The following is an 18,818-nucleotide window of genomic DNA, read 5'->3' as shown; positions in this document are numbered from 1 at the left end:
CTGGTCAATAGAAGTATAGTGTGAGCTGCATACGTAATTTCAAATGTTCTAGTAGCCACATTTTTTTTAAGTTTAAAAATTAATTCTAATAATATATTATTTAACTCAAAGTATTAAAATGTTAGCATTTCAACATGCGATCGATATACAAAATTAGTAATGAGACGTTTTCCTTTTTTCTGTTTTTGGTACTCAGACTTTGGAATCTGCGAGTATTCTACTGTTCCAGCATATCTCAATTCAGACCAGCCACCTTACAGGTGCTCAGGAACCACATGTGGCTAGTGGCTTAACCCTTATCCAGTTTCCTTGTGGCCAGCACCTCCCCAGGAGGAAGTCTGGGTTGCTTGAGAGATACTGAGGAAATTGTGTGGGGGGCGGGGGGGGGGGGGGGGGGGGCAGAGCAAAGGATTGGGGACCAGCCCAGAGTCAGGTGAGGATGAGCCTATGGCCCAGAAAAGGACCAACTCATCTCTTGGTGTCCTATCCCTCTCTGGCAGGGCCCCCTCTCTCTGAGACAGCCCCTGTTGTGCTGGGGAGGTGCGGGGGCGGGGGGGGGTCAGCTGCAGCCCACGCTTCCGGTTTGACTAGCCCGGTGCAAATGCTGTCTTGAAATGAGATACTTTTCTTGTAGCAGAGAACATGTCCCTGATCTCCCCCATACCCACTCTCTATAAGCCATTCATGAAAGCAGGGACACCAGGCAAACAGTGGTTCACCCTTCTCCTCGCATGGGTCTCCTTCTTGCCATATTTCTAGTTCTTGGACAAACTTCAGGCAGATATCTGTATGATCCAAGTCCCCAAATACCCAGAATTGGATCTTTTGGTCTTTACAACCTAGATGGGGCTGAGGAAATTTTGCTTTGGATCCAGATTATCCAGAAAATGGCTTCGGCTGTGCTTGTTGGTTCAGTTCTCAGGAGGTGCCCTTTGTGAGTCTGGTGGGGTGGAGAGGGCAGTGATTTGGGACAGAAAGTGCTTGGGTCTAGTGTTGTCTTGGGCAAGTAGGAAGCTGGCAGTTAGTAGGGGTTGAAGAAGACATGCACAGCCTCTTCCAACGGGAAGAAGAATGTTCCCACCACGCTAGGCTGTCTCAAGGGGACAAAAACAGGCCAGGCGGCCCCGGCAATCAGGCAGGGAAGGATCGGGAGCCTTGGTCCATGGTTCCATCCAGCCTCACAGACACAGTGCCAGCTTGGGCCCATCTTAACCACCCTGCCACCCCTACTGGGACAGATACTTCCTCAGCCTGCCCCAACCCCTCGCCCTGCAACAGCACAGGGAGCCTGCCAGGTGGATCTCCTTCCCAACCACGCTTGCCCCGCTGCATGGACCTCTGGCTCACCCAACCCGGCCTCTCCAGCTTTTCTTCCCTCCCTCCCCGTCTACCACTCCGACATCGTCACATAGTCCCAGGAAGGGGGGCCGGTCCCTGGAGTCCCCTGTTCTCTTACCCTAGGGTCTGAAATCTGGCCAAGGAGAGGGGGCATACTGAGTCTATTCCAGAACTCTCTCCCAGCCAGGGTCCTATTTTAGGGAAGAGGAGCAAGCAGAGTTACCGCTAACGAGGCTGGAGGCCAAGGGAGCGAGTGGCTGGCGTCTACAGAGAGGCCCTGTGGCCTTTGGGCAGCCACAGGAACTCACCAGATCCCAGCCCAACATCAGAGATGACCCCGTAGGGGTCATGTGGGCACCACTCCGTGGGACATGGGGCCAACACATGCCTGAACCAAATTGTTCTCTCAGATGCAGGAAGAGTCATACATGTCATACCCCCCTCCTCCACCGTGTGAGGACCACACGTCTGGACACTTGGGGAATCTGTGCCCTCCAGGGAGTCTGAGCCTGTAATTCAGACCATCCTCAAGGCCCTCAGGGCTCAGGAGGACCTGTCTCCAACATCTGTTGCTGGCATCTTGGCAGTGTCTTAGGGACGCCGTCAGTGAGGGATCTCAGGCCCACAGCCACTCTGAACGGTCAAGTGGAACCAGACTCCCAGCTCCTTCTGCGGGCACAGTGCCCAAGGCCTCTGAGCACTTCCAGGGCCCACAAAGATGTCTGAAAACGAAAAAATAATCACTGCCTCTGAAATATAAATGCTATAAAAAGCAAAATTGACATTAACAAACCCTTAACTAAATAACAACCGAATGTCCTACTATGTCGATTAGCAGTGATTGTTATGTTCCTCGCAGGCCGTGGGTGCATTTCAGTATGCCTGATATGACAATAGGGTCTCTAAAAGTGACACTGTCTCTGGTCCACAGGCCCTGCCTTGACACATACCCTCAGACGAAAGGCTGCCCTCCTGTGGCTTCCCCTCCTTTCCCTTCTCTTCAGGGCTGCCCTTCATGTCCATGCAGCCTGATTGCAGGGGACTTACATGTTGGAGGAGACATACAGTGCTCCTGAAATTCCCTGCCATCCCCTCCCTTGGCTGGAGGCCTGACTGGAAGGAGACCTAGGTAGGAATTGCTTCCTCGGGCTGTAGGGGGTTGTGTCTGGATATGGTCTCTGATCTCAGCCTTGAAGCTGAACTGTCCAGGCAAGGGCCTGAGGTCAAGGCTGGGAAAGAAGATAGTCTTGGAATGGCTCCTATGTGTGGGGCCTTCTAGTCTCCTTTTCTCTAACCTACCCTCTGTACAAGGGCACCCTATCCTGGTGGGGAGCAGGCACGACCAAGAAATTGGGGCTGAGATGGGGAGGACTGACTGGAGAAGAAGTGCTACAGGTCTTTGTGGTTGGGTGGTCCGTGTGCCTTGATGGGGGTCTGGGGGCCCCAACACCCTAGCTTGAGCCCATGGAATCGAGTCTGCTATAATCATTCACACCTAGGCATTCATTCATTTATTCTTCAAATCTACACTAACGCCCATTGTGGGCTCAGCCCCGTGTAACACAATAGCACTACAAACATCAATGAGACACTGCGTCTACAATCCTCCATTCACGAAAGGTGGAGGGCCATGTGTCAGACAGGATGCAATGTTTGTGTGTGTGTGTCCCTGGATTTGAAGAAACTGGGAAGTTACTCCCAGTCCACCTTAAGTGCTTCTTCAAACGGCCTAAAATCTCAGCCTGGGGTAGGGGTGGGAGGGGGCATGGTTTTGGGTGAAGAAAATGGATTTCTTTTCAAATGCTTTTCAAAGACAAATAAACCTGAAAGGATCAATCTGAAATCAGTCATTTTTACCCAAGTACAAATTTGTCCTTTAATCTTTCTACCCCTGAAGTTTTCCTTGGGAGCCCTGAGGCCCCAATCCTGTCCTGCTTTTGTGAGCCGGTATCCAGTCTCCATGATGAGACTGTAAGGCCCCTGAGGTCAGAGACCGGGTCTCTCGCCTCCTGGCACGGGCGCCGGGCTGGTCAACAGCAGGCGGTGGCTGAATGAATGGATGGGTATCCGGAGAGGCAGAGCTCCAGGGAATGTGGGGGTGGTGGATGGACAGAGTTCACACTGAACCCCGGTTTCCTCCTTCCTCCACTCCCCTCCCCCACCCCCGCCCCGCCCCGCCCCCTACCGCTCCGTCTGGGCAGAGCTCACTCCTGACAGCTTGGAGACAGCTCCCATCCCTCTCCAAGCTAAGCTGGCTCCACAGTATAGCCCTCCTGAGACATCACCCACCCCCACAGGGGTGGCATCGTCCTGAAGCTGTGCGTGGTGCAAGCGAGGGAGAGAAACACCAGGAAGCATGCTTTAGACACCACTTTCCCTGGGTCCATCTGATTTCAAATACTCTGCAGTGATTCTGTACAGAGGTCCCCTAAGCACACAGGTATTTGCTAGGCTATTATCTACCCCTTAACCCTGGCTCATGTGTCCGTTTGGAGGAAGTGGATTAGTATTATCTCCTCTGCCCTGTCCCCGGGGGGTATGCGGTCTCTGATTTGTCACTATGGGAAGAGGCTGAGAGCAGGAACCCTGGGTCTGGCTCCGAGCTGTGTCATCTTGGGCAGGTCAGCCCCTCTCTGGGGGTTTCTTCTCAGTAAAAGAAGGGTTTGGACAGAAGACTCCCACTCATTATATTTGATGGTTTTTCCCATCCTGAATACTGTGTCTCCTAGAGCCTGAAGTCTGAAGTTTCTGCCTCACCACACGGTTCCCAGCAGGCAAAGAGCCCTGGGTGGGTGGGTGGGGGTGCAGCTCTCGGACCTTCCTTCTCTTTCCAGCTGGGAGATGTCTGGCCCCTCATGGTCAGGCTGTAACTCCCTCCTCAGTCTTCTCTCCACCCCGTTCCCTGCTCCTCTGTGACAGATTGGTTCCCCTGCCCCTCACCTGGCCCCATCCATCTTGCACACCCCTTTGCTCCTCCATCCCGCCTCTCCCCACTCAAAGGGCTGGAGAAGCTGGGTCCTGGGAGGTTGCCTGACTTTGCTACACTCCACAGTTTCTCTGCTCCCCCCACCCCCATCACCAGTCCTAAAAGCAAAGGAATGTTCTGGAGTTTGGGAAGGATGGGGGCCCGCCAGAGGAGGGAGGAAGGGGAGGAGGCAGCTTTGTCCTGTCAGTATCTGAGCTCTAAATAGAACAGAGCGGCTGGGCTGGGGGAATGAAAATAAACAGCCCCTCCAAGCAGCCCCTTCCTAGCAGTTACCGGACTTGCCTTCTAGTTCCTCAGCCCAGGGCCATTTCCCTCCCCTCTTCTCCCCTGCTCTCTGTCTGATCCCAGGGAGTAGTGGGGCGGGGGGGGGGGGGGGGGGGGTCTATACCTTAGAGGGAGTGAGGCGTACTGGTTCAGGCTGTGTGGCTTTGGGGAACTCACCTCCCCTCTCTGGGCTTCGGTGAGGAGAGCCCACTAAATGGAAGGATCAGCTCAGAGGTGGCTGGAACTTTTTCTCCCTCAAGAAAGGGTTCTTATCCCAGTGATTCTCATGTGGCATAAACTTGGAAACTCTCTCCCTTTAAAAACATGACCCCCAATTTCAGGGTCAATTTATGGTCAGGTTCAAATTACACTGGTTTGCCTGTGCCCTTGGGGGAAATTCTCAGACTCACCCCCAGGACTGGGGATTGCCCACCACCCCATCCCCCAGCACAGAAGGATGATCCATGGTAGTCAGCAGGAAGGGACCTCCTTGGGGATCAGGAGTAGCTGGGTTCATGCACATGTTCTGAGTAGTTCAGGCCAAATTACCCATTCTGGGTCCTGGAACCACTGGGATGCTGAATTATAGGGGTTGTCTTTGGAGCTCAGTGCGGTGGCCTCTCCAGTCTCATTGGCGCAATGAGGACTCAACCAGTAAACCCCAGAGGGCTCTGGTCTCTGCCCAGTGCTTGCCCTGAGATGTGAGCAGGGACCCTAAGAGCAAGAGCCCTAAGAGCCCTAAGAGCAAGAGTCCCCAAGATCTCCAGGGAGGGGCTAGCTGCCTCCAGCTTCTCCGGGCAGGTAGTTGGAAAGTCAGGGGGCAACTTGGATTTCTTCTGGGCCCCTGATTTCACACAGGCGGGGTCAGAAGCCCACACGGGCTTGGTGCAGCTGAGACCCTGCATCAGGAGGGGAAGGTAGTGTGTTGGGAGTCTTGTAGCCTCCTCCCACCTTCGGCCCCCAGCCTCTTCCCTCTTTTCTTTCCTTCTTTCTCTCTGCTCTCTCCCCCTCCCCCTCCTCTCCCTCACAAAAGCTCTCTGTACACAGCCACTTCCTCTGGCTGCTGTCTCTGAGCCCAGACCTTATGAGAACCATATGGGGGAAAGAGGGTGGAAGAGAAGGGGGTGGGGAAGCTGGCGAGGGCCCGCCCCTCCAGCCAACATCTTTCCACTCCCCTCAGGCTCTGCGCACTGGCCGTTGGCACACTTTGCCCCAAACTCCCCCAACTGGATCTTGGTGGCTGGGGTGAGGGGCACTGGGGGGAGGGCCCCGTCCAGAGCTGGGGCTTCAGAGGGAGATCTGTGTTCGAGAACCACTTTCCTGAGACTGGAGCAAGCGCAAGGGCTGTGAAGGGGCCTCCCCTTCCCCCATGCTGCTCCTAAAGACCACCAAACCCACAGCAAAAGGACCCAGCCACCATTAGGTGCGTCTGAATGGCAAATGCCCCTTCTCTTCCATGCGGGTTTTTGACGTGGTGGGCCGCCCCCTGCCCCAGAAACGGGAGGCGAGGCTCGGCTGGCGGTGCGGAGGGGGTGTGTGGGTTCTGGGAGAGTCCGGAGTGACCAGTACCGCACCTGCCCCCTCCGCACCCAGCCTTGGAATGTTCCCAGGTCAAAAGGGCCAAGGTTCTGCTGGGAAGGAACTGGGTTTTTGAAAGCAGCTTTTGTGTCCGCTGGGTCCCAAATCCAGCCAGGTGAGCACTGAGTCCCTCACCTGAGAGGAATGGAAAGCAGCCCAACCAGCTAATCCTGGCCTCAGTTTGCTCAGCCTGTAAGATGGGAGATGCAGGGCTGGATTTGCTGATCTGCAAGGGCCTTTTCAGTGCAGACGGTCTAGGAATTTATGTGGTGGCTGGAATCCTCTGAGGGGCTGCTCCGATGTCCTGCAAGGTCCTCGCAGGAGATTTCCTTCTGGAGTTATCTGTTATCAGTCCTTTCCTAGAATTCCTTATTACCCCTTCCCCCTCCCTCTCACTCCCAGAGCTGCCAAGCAGAGGGCAGGCCCATCAGCTGCTGCCCAGGAATGGGTGGGGGGTTCACAGGGCTCCTCATCTCTCTCCCAGGCTCTCCCCAAAACAAGTCACCCACCACACCCCCCATGAGACCTTCCCCCTTGGGGGAGAGCCATAAAGGCTCCTGCTCCGGACAGGAGCCTCGGTGCCCATGGCTGTCCTGTGGACTGAGCTGAGGGGTGGGACCGATGGATCAGGAAGGGAGCCAAGAGTTCTGCTTTCCTGGAAAACTGTGCATGAAAATCCATTAGAAGGGAAAAGAGCAAAGGGTGGGGAGAGGGGGCACACGGTCTAGAAAAACAGAAGGCAGAAGTTAAGATAATAGGGGTGGAGGTGGAAGGGTTTTCAGTGAGGTAAATAGGGCTGTTCATGGAATTGCCTCAGAACTGCCTACAAGCTCTCTCTGAGCAGAGACGGGAGGCTCCTTGCACACAGGCACCTGATCTAGCGCTTTCTTTGCCTGAGTAATCCCAGCACTGGTGTCTACCAGGTTTCCCAAGGGGGAGTCCCGGGTCCCCTTGAGCAGGGTGGGGTGTGAGGGGGACTGGAACCTGGTGGCCCATTCTGGAGGGAAACAGGGGAGGAGGGAGGTAAAGCCATGATGCATTAAAAAAAAAACAAAACCAAAACCAAAAAACAACAAACATCAGCCTAAGTCCTATTGTTTGTACCAGGTGACAGGCAAAAAGGTGAAAGGAAACAAAAAAAGTAAGGAGGAGGAGTTCGGGAGGGTGTGGAGAAGTTTTCCAAGCTCTTAGCATCATGCTTTGCTGCCAGGCTGAAGCCCCTTCCCAGCCCTGTCTCTCTTCTTCCCTCAAGAGGCATGCTGGGAAGGGATGGGTATGGCTGAACCCTGAGAAGAGAATCCCTGCCCAGCAACCAGGATCAGGATTATGTGGGGCCTGGAGGGAGAGCCTAAGAAATATGTCCATGGCTGGGATTCAGTCGCACTCTAGGCTGATGGGCCAGTGGGCTCTCAGGGGCTTCTAGGGCCTGCCCTGCCATCACTGTGGGGATGTCCAGCCAGGCTCAGGGGCTGTTCCTATGGAAGGTATCTTAAGCCAGCCAGGTCAGTGGCCTGGGACAAAGAAGAGGCCCTTCCTCTGGGAATGGTTTGCGATGGGAAGGTGAGCTAGCAGTCACGTTTGCTGCTGCCCTGTCACAATATATTCTCACCAAGAGTTGTCTGTGCCCACTCACTCACTCCTTGCAGTGGCGTCGGTGGGAATTAGCTATGGCTGGAAAGCATTAGTTACCAAATCATTCTAAGATGTACTGCAAAACCACCTTTTAATGTTTCCCCCCCTTTTTTCTGCCTTCAGTATGTTAGGATTCCCTAATCCCAACAAGCAGACATACAGAGCGACGGTGTCCCCCATATGTGTGTGAGCACAGCCACAAGAGCCAGTGCACAGATGCACAGACACACAGAGTCCTCTCTTGAACTGAGTTATCATTGCTCAGCGGGGACTCACACAGACTCCCGCCCAACCATTCCACACAGCAAGCATTTTTCTCCTCCAGAACTGAGTGGGCCAGGGAATGCCCAGGCCTGTCTGGACCCTTCAACACCACTGGACAATCAAAGAGACCAGGAAAGAGCAGCCACAGCTGCCTTCCCAGGCCACGGCCACATCCCAGGGCTGCTGCTGAGACGTGGGAGCCGGCGGACACATTGCCTCCACTCCCCCCAATGCACACACATACACGCCCGCGCACGCGCGCGCGCGCGCGCGCGCACACACACACACACACACACACCCCAGCTGGGGAAAATGCAGGCCAGGCGGCCAACGTCAGAGGCTGACCAGTCGTGTCCTGTCAGGAAGCCGGCAGCCTCTGAACTCACCCAACCAGAGGCATTACTGTATTGTTCTGGACACAATCAGGATAGACTGTGAGCCAGCCCCAACTCTGGGCAAGGGGCGGCGGGGGACGGTTGCCACTGGGGTCAGGAAGCCAGGAAAGGGGAAGCGCATGCAGGTTAGGTCCGGGACAGGAAAGGCATGGGCCGCGGCTAGGGCCGGACCCTCCACTCCACGGCGTGCGTGGAGCTGGGAGCACGTGGTCAGGGCAGGAAATCGCTGCCGCGGGTCGGGGTCGCTAATTCTCCTGCGGTTGTGGGGGCTTCAGGCCCCCATCAAGGAGGCTTGGGGGCGGGTGGTGGTTCGAGCCGCGCTCGTAGCCAGCAAAGTGAGAGCTCGGGAGGGCCCTGGCTGAGAAAGGAAACAGGATGACGGAAGGAGGCTGGGAGGCAGCCGCCTCCCCCTCAGCCAGGTTTCTTTCTTCGCAGTCTTGGAGCGAAGAAGTCAATCGATTAACGGCCAAAGGTCGTGTTGTACCCAGGGGAGGTAAAGGAGAGGGCGGGATGCAGCACCCGGCGCACAGCTCACTTCACCGACGCGCGCGGAGGGAGAGGGGCCAGAGGGCGACCGGGACGCCGGGGTCTCATCCAGGCCAGAAGCGCCGCAATCCCAAGGACAGATTTGCCGAGCCCTCCCTCCCGCCTGTCCCGCGGAGACAGTCTGGAAGCGGGGCTGGCAGGCTCGTGGGGCGGGTGGGGCGCCCCCCACTGGAGGAGCCAGGCCCGCGGGGTGAACCCGGGAGATTCCTCCAGCCCGGCCGAGGACGCGTCCTCCGAGGTGACGACCACAGCCACCTTTTGGGCCGCGGGTCGATCTTTCCTGAGCCTTCTTCCCCCAGCCCACCCACCTCAGGTCCCCGAAGTCTGCAACACCAGCCCAGACTGGAAAGTCGAGGGGCGTGGGCATCCCGCCAGGGCGCATTCCCCTCACCTGTGCAGGTGAGTGGGCGCCCGCTGTCCCTCTCTCTGGGGCGCAGACGCCCCCGAAGTCCCCTCCTCCTTCCACACCCCGGAGCCCTAATCCTTCCCGTACTTCTCCAAGCCTCCCTTCACGGAGCCTGGACGCAGGCCTGTCCTAAAGTCTCTGAAGCGGCGGCAACGTCCCGTCCCCCTCTTCCCGCCCCTCCCGTCCTGTCTTCCTTCTCGCCCTCGTCGGCGCTCGGGCCGGCCGAGTAGGGTACTCACAGGGTAACGGTGCCGTTAGGCAGAAGGCCGGGCTCCGGAGGCTCCGGGAGGTCCCCGCCGCCGCACACCACCCTCCTACGCGCCGGGTTGGGGGCGCCGCCGCTTAGCCCCTTGGGCCGCTCCCCCGAGCATTTGCAGCTGCGGATGGGCACGGGGCAGCCGGGCGCGCCCCGGGTCTCGGGCGCCAGGAGCAGTAGCCACGGCAGCAGTGGCAGCAGCAGGCGCGCTGGCGCCCCCCGCATCCTGCGTCCCGCGGCGCCCATCAGCCCATCGCCCCGCGGGGACCCACAGCGCTGGGGCCCGTCTGCGCGCCGGCCACAGGGACCCGGGCTTGCGGGAGGCGTGCTCAGCGGGGGCCCGGGGCGTCCGAGGGCGGGGCGGGGGGCCCTGGGCGGAGGCAAGCCCCGGGGTCCCCGCCGCCGCGCCCCGGGGGCATGTCCGGCGAGCGCCCCGGCGGGGAGGACGCGGGCGCGGCTGTCAGCGCGGCGCAGGCGGCCCCCGGCGGCGCGGCCCGAGGCTCTGCGCCGTGCTCCCGGGCCGGCTGAGGCCGGACCGCTCCGCGACGCCTGCTCCCTTCTTGCCGGGCCGGGACCTAGCGGATCGCGCCGGGCTCCTGCTGCCGCCGCCGCCGCCGCCTCTCCGTGCCATGGATGGAGGCAGCTCCTGCGCGGCGCCGCTCCCGCCGCCGCCGGCCCCCGCCCGCCCTCCGCGGAGGGCGCCCTCCCCTCGCCGGCTCGCCCGTCCGCGAGGCCCTAGTGCCTCCCGACACGCAGCCAGGCCGCTGCCCTCCTGGGAGCGAGAGCGGGCCGGGCGGCTTGAGGCCCCGTTTGTCCCGCGAGCCCGCCCTGAACCTAGACTTTCTCCGTCCCGCCCCTCTTCTCCGGGCCGGGACTCTTCCTCTCCACACCCCATCTCGGACCTCAGAGTCAACCACCATCACTTTCCACAAAACCCTCCCTGGCTCAAGCTCATCCAGCCCGCGCCCCCGTGTTCTGGGTCTTTCATTGCCCTGCGGGTTTGGCCGGAGATACCTGGTGCTGCCTGTTTGGGATTGTGATTGAACTTCGTTCACCGTCCTGGGGTCGCTGAGACTCAGCTTCGCTTGGCTCCTGACCTGATGGGCTAGTCTGGAAGCCGGCTCTCCCTCCCACAGACCTAGGAGTCTCAGACCCTCCTCTGACGCCGGTGACCTCACGCAGCGGGGGGTGCTTGTCACTCAGCCAAGGAGGGGTCAAAGGCCAAGGCAACAGGCTAGATCTGGCCTCTTATGTGTGTGTGCGTGTGCGTGTGGGGTGGGGGCACGCGTGTGTGTTTGGGAGGCAGTGGGAATGAGGGAAATGGGAAGAGAAACAGCAGGGAACCTACCAGGGTGTGGAAAGAGCACTGCACTGTGAGTCAGGAGAGCCTCATTCTAGACAGCTCTATTTGACTTTGAACACAGCCTCTAATATCCTGGAGTATCTCTAGTCTCTGGGGTCAAAATGGGGCTCTGCCTGCCCCCTAGTTTATGAATGTCAGCTGTGGCATTTGAATGAGTGAGTGAGAGAGGGGCACTCAGTTTCCATAGGCAGAGGGCTGGGGGCTTTGGGTAGCGTCTGACCTTGACAACTGGGGATGGAAATGAAAGTTTGACCAAGGGTCTTAGATGCGCTGTAATGCAAGCTGGGAATGGGGCTGGGATCAGAGGAAAAGGGAAGTGCGGTCCAGTGTGTCTGCTCCCTCAGTTTCTCCACAAAGTGGCCGTACCTGCCACTTAATAGACCCTTTGCTGCTGAGGAGCAGGCTGCCTGGGTTGGGGGATCCATGGGCAGGAGTCCTGTTCCTCATCTTTTACTGTGTCACCTAAGAAGGTCGCCATCTGCCGCCTTCCTTCTGTGCTCTTGGCCTTGTTGGTGTGTGTGGCACCTTTTCCAGCACTGTGGCCTTTCATCCAGTCTCCCACCTCTCTCTGCGGGGAAGCGCCTTCTCTTCCTGGCCCCCAGTGGCAGACACTGGGCCCAGACACTGGCTTCTTCACTTTCCCTCTCTGGCTCCACCAGTCTCTCCAGGCCGCAGGCTCTGGTTCCTTCAACTTCCAAAGATAAATAAATAGTGATTGCAAATGGAGTAAGAGAGAAGGGGCACCGACTCCCCAGCAGGAGCCCTCCGCGGGGCGGCAGGCAGGCTGAGACCGCATTCCTTTGGAAGGGTCGAGATAGAGCCACGGCCACAGGCACGGTCTGCCATTCAACTCTCCTGCTCCCAGGCAAGGAAAACTTCTCAGAGAGGAGGAGGAGAGGGCTCTGGCCTGGGTCACACAGCTTCTTTTGTCAATTCCTTTTGCTAAACGAAGACAGAAGTCTGGACGGGAGTTGCGCTGTGACATGAACTCTCTGAGGCTGTATAGAGGCCACATGACATTTAATGAGGCAGAGCTTCCCCACAGGTGGGACCAAGGTGCCTCACGGGGACATTTATAAAATGCTGTCCTGTCCTGCTTGGCATCACGTTTGACTTCCATACCCGCCCAGAGGAGGTGAATGGGGGCAGGAGTCACTTTCCCATTTTACAAGTGTGGATGAGGAAACTGAGTCACGAGCAGTAAACGGCCAGGCCTGGGAAGTTACCCTCTGACTGCTTTTCAGGTGCTCTTTCCTCTGAACCGCTCAAAGCTTTTCCCACAGGATGCTTCCTGGTTTAGCTGTTCTCAGAGGTGCAGGGTGGGATGAATGAGTGGCCTACATGAAAATCTTTTTGTTTCAAAGTTTGTTTGGGACAGAGGGAGAACTCACACTTAGTCCCAATCTCCAGAAGTCTGGCTAGGGAGTTTGGCCAATTCAATACACCCGGATGGTGTGATGAACTCTTCAATGGGATAGGGATAAGGTACCATGATAATAGAGAGGAGGCTGAATTGATCCTACCGAAGCAAGAGAGAGAGGGAGCTTACCAAAAGTTTTAGTCCCATTTAGGGGAGACTGACTCCACCTGACTCTACTAAACCATAATTATTCCCTAAGGGTCTGGGGCTCACATCTCCTCTGTCGCTCTCAAAAGAAGTTTGCCTTTGCTAGGTTCTAGCTGCTAGCCAACCTCTCTGTGCCCCCAGCTTCGATGCTGATCCAGTCCTCCTTGTCAAGGGATAGCTGGGGCCTCTTGACATGGGTCACCCCACGGGAGACCAGCCCCTCCATTTGGAGCAGCAGTGAGTGGAAGATGGGGTGACGGTCAGTGTCCCCTCCATCAGAGACTGGAGCAGACCAGAGCCACCACAGGGGGACCTGCACAAAGGACACCTAACATCTCCTGAGTGCTTATTATGTGCCAGGCACTTGTTGACTACATTTAAAAATTTTTTTCTTTAATGTTTATTTATTTTTTGAGAGAAAGAGAGACAGAAACAGTGTGAGCAGGGGAGGGCAGAGAGAGTGAGAGGGGGGACACAGAATCCAAAGTAGGCTCCAGTCTCTGAGCTGTCAGCACAGAGCCCAATGTGGGACTCGAACTCACAAGCTGTGAGATCGTGACCTGAGCCGCAGTCAGACGCTTAACTGACTGAGCCACCCAGGTGCCCTGCTTGTTGACTACATTTTACAAGAATTAGCTCCTTTAGGCCTCCCAACACGGTGAGGATGTTTTAGCAGAGAACTGAGGCGTGAAGAGGCACCTTAATAGTCCAAAGGATACAAGCTAGTAAGTGATAGAAATAGGGTTTGAACCCAGGCACTCTGGGCTCCAGAGTCCAAATTTTAAACCACCATGATCTATAATTTTTGGAGAGGAGAAGGGCTCTCAATAGTTCCCCCCACATTTTACTTCCCGTGAGTTTTTCTCATTTTTTTTCAATTCTGCTTTCTTTTCTTTTTTTTTTTTTAATATGAAATTTATCATCAAGAGGTTTTCTTGTTTTGATTCCCTGGCCCTTTCAGAGCTGAACCTCTGTAGATGTCCACTCCCACACCATAGCTGGTAGTGGACCCAGGACTCCTATTCTGACAGAGTCAGGGAAGGCAGAAACTGTCCAAAGCGGTCTCCCTGCTCAGCTAGAAGAGAGTTACAGGTGAATAAAGACCGTAACACGTGTAGACTCTGAGCCGGCAGGAGCTAGGGTTCCCAGCTCCATGTGCTACTCTGTCCTCACCTCTATTGTGTGGGGACCCCCTCCTGGATGTTCACCTTTGAATTCTTAGGTTTTCTAACTCCCTCTGTGCCTTGTGGCCTTTCAGCGGCAGGATCCCAACACAGACCCAGGACGACAGTACATGAGATAATGGCCCATAATTGGGTCTATATGTCACGTTTCTCCAGGGCTCCACCAGCTTAGACAGATGCAATGAAGGCACAGAGCCCGTGACACCCCCATTCTCCCACCTCCCTCCCAGGAGGGCTGTGCCAGGCAGTCCTCTGGGCTCTCTGTCCCTCTTCCCTGTCCTGTACCTTCCTCTGGGGACTGGGCTGAGCTGCCTGTCCTGATGGAACATTCACACTGAGTATTTGTGAGACGGAAATGCTCGTGCCCCAACCAGAAGGAATGGATAAGACTTGGGAGAAGCCACCCAGATAAATACTTGGGCCTGCAAGGGCTTCCCATTGGTGATCAGATGTTACCGCACGTTAGGGACCTGTGTATGATTTGGGTACTCCCGCAGGAAGTGGTCATGATCTCTGTCTCTATTCAGATTGGACTCACCCTTTAAAGTAAAATCTACTTGCCTTCTCTCAGATGATGGACTGGCTCCTGCATTTTGAGAACAGTGGCTAAGATCATGGACTCTGCAGCTGGATTCAAATCCTGGCTCTCTGTTTTATGGCTCATGTGACTTTGGGCAAATCACTTAATTTACCTAGGCCTCAGTTTTCCCATCTGCGAAATGGGGGATAAAAAATAGTGTCCCCCTCATCATTGTAATGATGATGTCAGTTGTGTATAAATGATGCCCGTGTGGTATAATCCAAAAATATACTTCGTCCTGGCTTCTGACCCAGAGCCCCTGAAACCCTCGGCATTTCCTCAGGGATAGGAGTGTCTTTCCTTATTCATAAGGAGCCTCTTGGATCACACCTGAGTTTCTGCTAATGCTGACTGAAGGTGGAAATCTGAGGTAGCCTCCTGATGGGAGATGGGGCCTGTCACCGGAGAGAACTAGTGGTTAGAGGGTTGGAAATTTCAGTGCCACCGGCCTCTGCCTCTGGGAAAGGGGTAGGGGTGCTGGAGATTGAGGTCTATAAAGACTTCAACAATGAGGGGCGTCTGGGTGGCTCAGTCAGTTAAGGGGTCTGACCTCAGCTCAGGTCATGATCTCACGGTTCATGAGTTCAAGCCCCACATCAGGCTCTGTGCTGGTGGCCCAGAGCCTGCTTGGGATTCTCTGTCTCTTTCTCTCCCTCCATCCTTTTCCCACTGGCACTCTCTCTCTGTCTCAAAATAAATAAATAAACTTAAAAAAAAACCGCCAACAATGAGATTCATGCTTCCAGATTGGTGAACACAGCAAGGTGCTGGGAGGGCCACACATCTGGGGAGGACAAGGGAACTTCGCCTCCTCTCCCCGTACCTTGTCCTATGCATCTCTTCCATTTGGCTGTTCCCGAGTTGCATCCTTAAAAATAAGCCAGCAAAGGTAAGTAAAGTGTCTCCCCGAGTCCTGTGAGCCATCCCAGCAAGTTACCGAAACTGAACAAGAGGTCATGGGAAGCTCCGATTTACAGCCAGTCAGTCGGAAGTATGGGCAGCCCAAGACTCCCAACTGACATCTGAAGTGGGGAGACTGAGCCCTCACCCTGTGGGGTTTGCACTGTTTCTGCGACGGGAGAGTCGATGGATGTCAGAGAACACCCAGCCTGGCACCCCCAAGTGCTCAGTAAATGTTAGCTATCCTCCTTCCCTGGGGCTTCCTGCTGTTTTCCTAACTGGTCGTGTTGAAAAAGAAACACCAGAGCCACGATGGAGTCACTTGTGCTAAGCCCCACATCAGCAAACCAAGACTTAATACCCAGCCTGATTTCTGTTTCAGGCCTCTCAGGAATCTGACCTTTGACCAGTCAATCTGGCATAACCTTGTCAGCGCTAGTGAGGTAACCTGTGTGAAAGACCCCAGCTTTTTCCCAAAGGAAGGAGACCTCCAGGCTTCGCTAGAAACTTCCTTTTCCCACTCCCTTCTGCCGATAAGCCCCTTCAATTTTGTGCAGCTTTGAGGAGCCCCAGTCTGCTTGCTGGATGGGGCGCTGCCCTGTTCATGAGTCATTGAACACATTTATTCAGTTGAATTGCATTTCTAAACGGTACCTACTCAGTTCTGTCCTCTCTTACAGTTCACCGTTTACATATTTGACTCTTCCATTAGAATGGAGGGCCCCAGCAGAGGGAATTCTTTCATTTCTAGGATTTCCAGCCTGTTTTCGTGCCCAACAGACAGAAGAGACATTTATTTCATTCGTTCGACAAAGCGTGACAGAAGTCTTAGTCATTTATTTAAGCAACACGTATGGAGTGGCTACTGTATGCCAGATATTGTTTCTGGCACTGAAAATACAGCAGCAAACCCAAAGACAGTCTGTGGCCTGGTGACACTAACGTCATAGCAGAGGGGACAGATAACATGTAAATAACAAGTAAATAGGTGTAACCTGATAGATGGGGGTCAGATGAGGCAGCATAAGGCAATCAGGAATGATGAGGAAGACCCCTCCGACAAGGTGACCCCTGAGCAGAGTTCAGAAGGAACAGGGGAACAGGTCGCGTGGATTTGGGGGGACAGAGCGTTCCATGCACAGGGAACAGCAAGTGGCAGCAAGGTGGGAGGGCACTCCCCGTGCTCAGTCACGGAAGAGTTGGGGACCAGTGTGTTTGAAGCAGCCTAAGCCAGAGGAAGAGAAATAAGAGGTGTGGTCACAGTGCCCTTTGAGCTCATGTCCCCCTCACCCAGGGTATTGAAGACCCTGGGAAAGACTTTGAATTCTATTCTGAGTGAGAAGAAAAGCCTAGAAAGTTCACAAAAGAGAGTTACCTCATCTGAATTAGACATTTATTTATTTATTTATTTATTTATTTTAACATTTATTTATTTTTGAGACAGAGAGAGACAGAGCATGAACGGGGGAGGGTCAGAGAGAGAGGGAGACACAGAATCTGAAACAGGCTCCAGGCTCTGAGCGGTCAGCACAGAGCCCGACGTGGGGCTTGAACTCATGGACCACGAAATCATGACCTGAGCCGAAGTCGGCTGCTTAACCGACTGAGCCACCCAGGCGCCCCAGACTTTTATTTTTTTAATGTTTGTTTATTTATTGGTTTATTGATTTATTTTGAGACAGAGCGTGTGGGGTTGGGGAGGGGCAGAGGGAGAGGGAGAGGGAGAATCCCAAGCAGGGTCCGTGCTGTCAGTGCAGGGCCTGACGCGGGGCTCGATCCCACGAAGCATGCGATCGTGACTTGAGCTGAAAAAAGTCAGATGCTTAACTGACTGAACCACCCAGGTGCCCCTGAGTTAGACTTTTAAATCTGTCTGTCTGGCACATGGGGGATGACAAATCAGGGATGCAGGGGACCAGTTAGGTAGGAGGCCTGTCCGGTGGAGACGCTGTGGCACGTTGGGCCAAGTGGGCGGTGAAGGAGGCAGAAAGAGGTTGGATCCTGGATGTGGGGAAAGCGAGTCCAGCCGGATTCCCTGACACACTGGAAGTGGGGTGTGAGAAAATTTGTCAGGAATGCCCCCTAGCAGGGGGTGACCACACTTAGCATGGTGGGCCCCGTGTAATGTGTAAAACCGTCAGATCACTGTGGTGCATACCCGAGAGTAACATAACATGGTGCGTCAACTACACTTCAATTAAAAGAAAAGAAAAAGATTGACCTCCTAGGCGTTCGGGTTGAGCTGTGAGAAGAATGGAGCCACCATTTACTAAGCTGGAGAAGAATCAGGAAGGATAAAGTCTGGGGAGAAAATCAAGAGTTTGGCCCATCACTGTGTTGGGTGCTGGGGATACAATGTTAAAAAAAAAAAAAAAAAAAAAAAAAAAAAAAAAAAAAAAGCTGTGCTTGCTGCCCCCATGGAGTTGATAGCCTAGTAGGAGAGGCTGTGATTGAATAAATAAGGGCACAAATGGCTCTATAATCAGGAATTGTGATGGGCTGTGAAAGGAAGGGGGCCGCTAGATAGAATGATGAGGGACAGAGAGCCCTTAGTTTCCACTGGGGGCCAGGAAAGGCCTCGCTGAGGAAGTAGTGGCTAAGGTGACCCGGAAGAATAAACAGGCATCAGCCAGGCAAAGAGGGAGGCCAGGAGCTTCCCTAACCCCGGGCAGGAAAAAGCTTGGTGCCCTCGAGGACAGACCCATGTTGCTAGAGGGAGTGATGGGGGGCCGGTGATGGAGGGGCGAGGGCTCTCCTCCCTCCTTCCTCTCCCTGGCCAGCCCTGAGGCACGTCTGAAGGCTCCAGGCTCCTCAGAGCTCTGGTCTTACAGATGCATCAGGATTCAGGAAGGCTCTCGATTCACAGCCTTCTCAGGTCACAGAGGGGGAGGGCTTTTTCTGGTGGACTGAGGCAGCCCAGCCCATCAGGAGCTATGGTTTCATGGCTCCTTGGGGTCTGTGACCCATTTCTTCTAGGCCCCCTTGGAGGACCTGCTCCACCCATCGCCTTTTTTTCCCCAGAGGCAGTGGAGAGGATGAAGCCAGACACAGGCTGACGCCCCTCTTCCTGAGCCCTGTGGGGGTCAGACTATTCAGGTGCCAGAAGGCAGGCAAGCAACACTGGCCAGAAGGAGAGTGTGTGAGTGTGTGTGGGTAGGGGTGGGATGGGCGGAGGTGGCCGTGCAGGGGAGAGAGAAGGTGGCATGGGGCCAGCATTTTTCCAAAGGTGTGTGGACGTGAGGCTTCAAGGTTGTAGGAAAACAAGCATAGAGGAGAACAAGAGTGACATTTACTGAGGCACTAAGGTGCTGAGCACATCGTGTGTGCTACAGCTGATCCTTGAACAACGTGGATTTGAACTGTGTAGGTACACTTCTGGGTGGGTTCTTGTTTTTGTTTTTTGTTTCTTTTCGTTAAGTGTTTTTTTTTTTTAAGCTTATTTATTTATTAAATTTTTTTTCATGTTTATTTATTTTTGAAAGAGAGAGAGAGAGACAGAGCATAAGTTAAGGAGGGACGGAGAGAAGGAGGGAGATGCAGAATCCGAGCTGTCAGCACA

General features: G+C 54.9%; 1 protein-coding gene across 1 annotated transcript in view; it reads right to left on the bottom strand.

Moving 5' to 3' along the window:
- Nucleotides 1-10,100, bottom strand: part of ADGRA2 (adhesion G protein-coupled receptor A2) — a 35,147-nt gene extending 25,047 nt beyond the window's left edge. Inside the window, exon 1 of the mRNA XM_049631408.1 lies at nucleotides 9,649-10,100. Within this exon, the coding sequence (XP_049487365.1) occupies nucleotides 9,649-9,911 (263 nt within the window). The 5' untranslated portion in view covers nucleotides 9,912-10,100. The remainder of the gene's footprint in view (nucleotides 1-9,648) is intronic.
- Nucleotides 10,101-18,818: the final 8,718 nt, after the last annotated feature.

Source organism: Panthera uncia, chromosome B1 (genome assembly GCF_023721935.1).
Source record: "Panthera uncia isolate 11264 chromosome B1, Puncia_PCG_1.0, whole genome shotgun sequence".
In the NCBI taxonomy this organism is placed as follows: Eukaryota; Metazoa; Chordata; class Mammalia; order Carnivora; family Felidae; genus Panthera; species Panthera uncia.
Note: the sequence above shows the minus strand (reverse complement) of the source record. Positions and strands in the feature narration are given on the sequence as shown.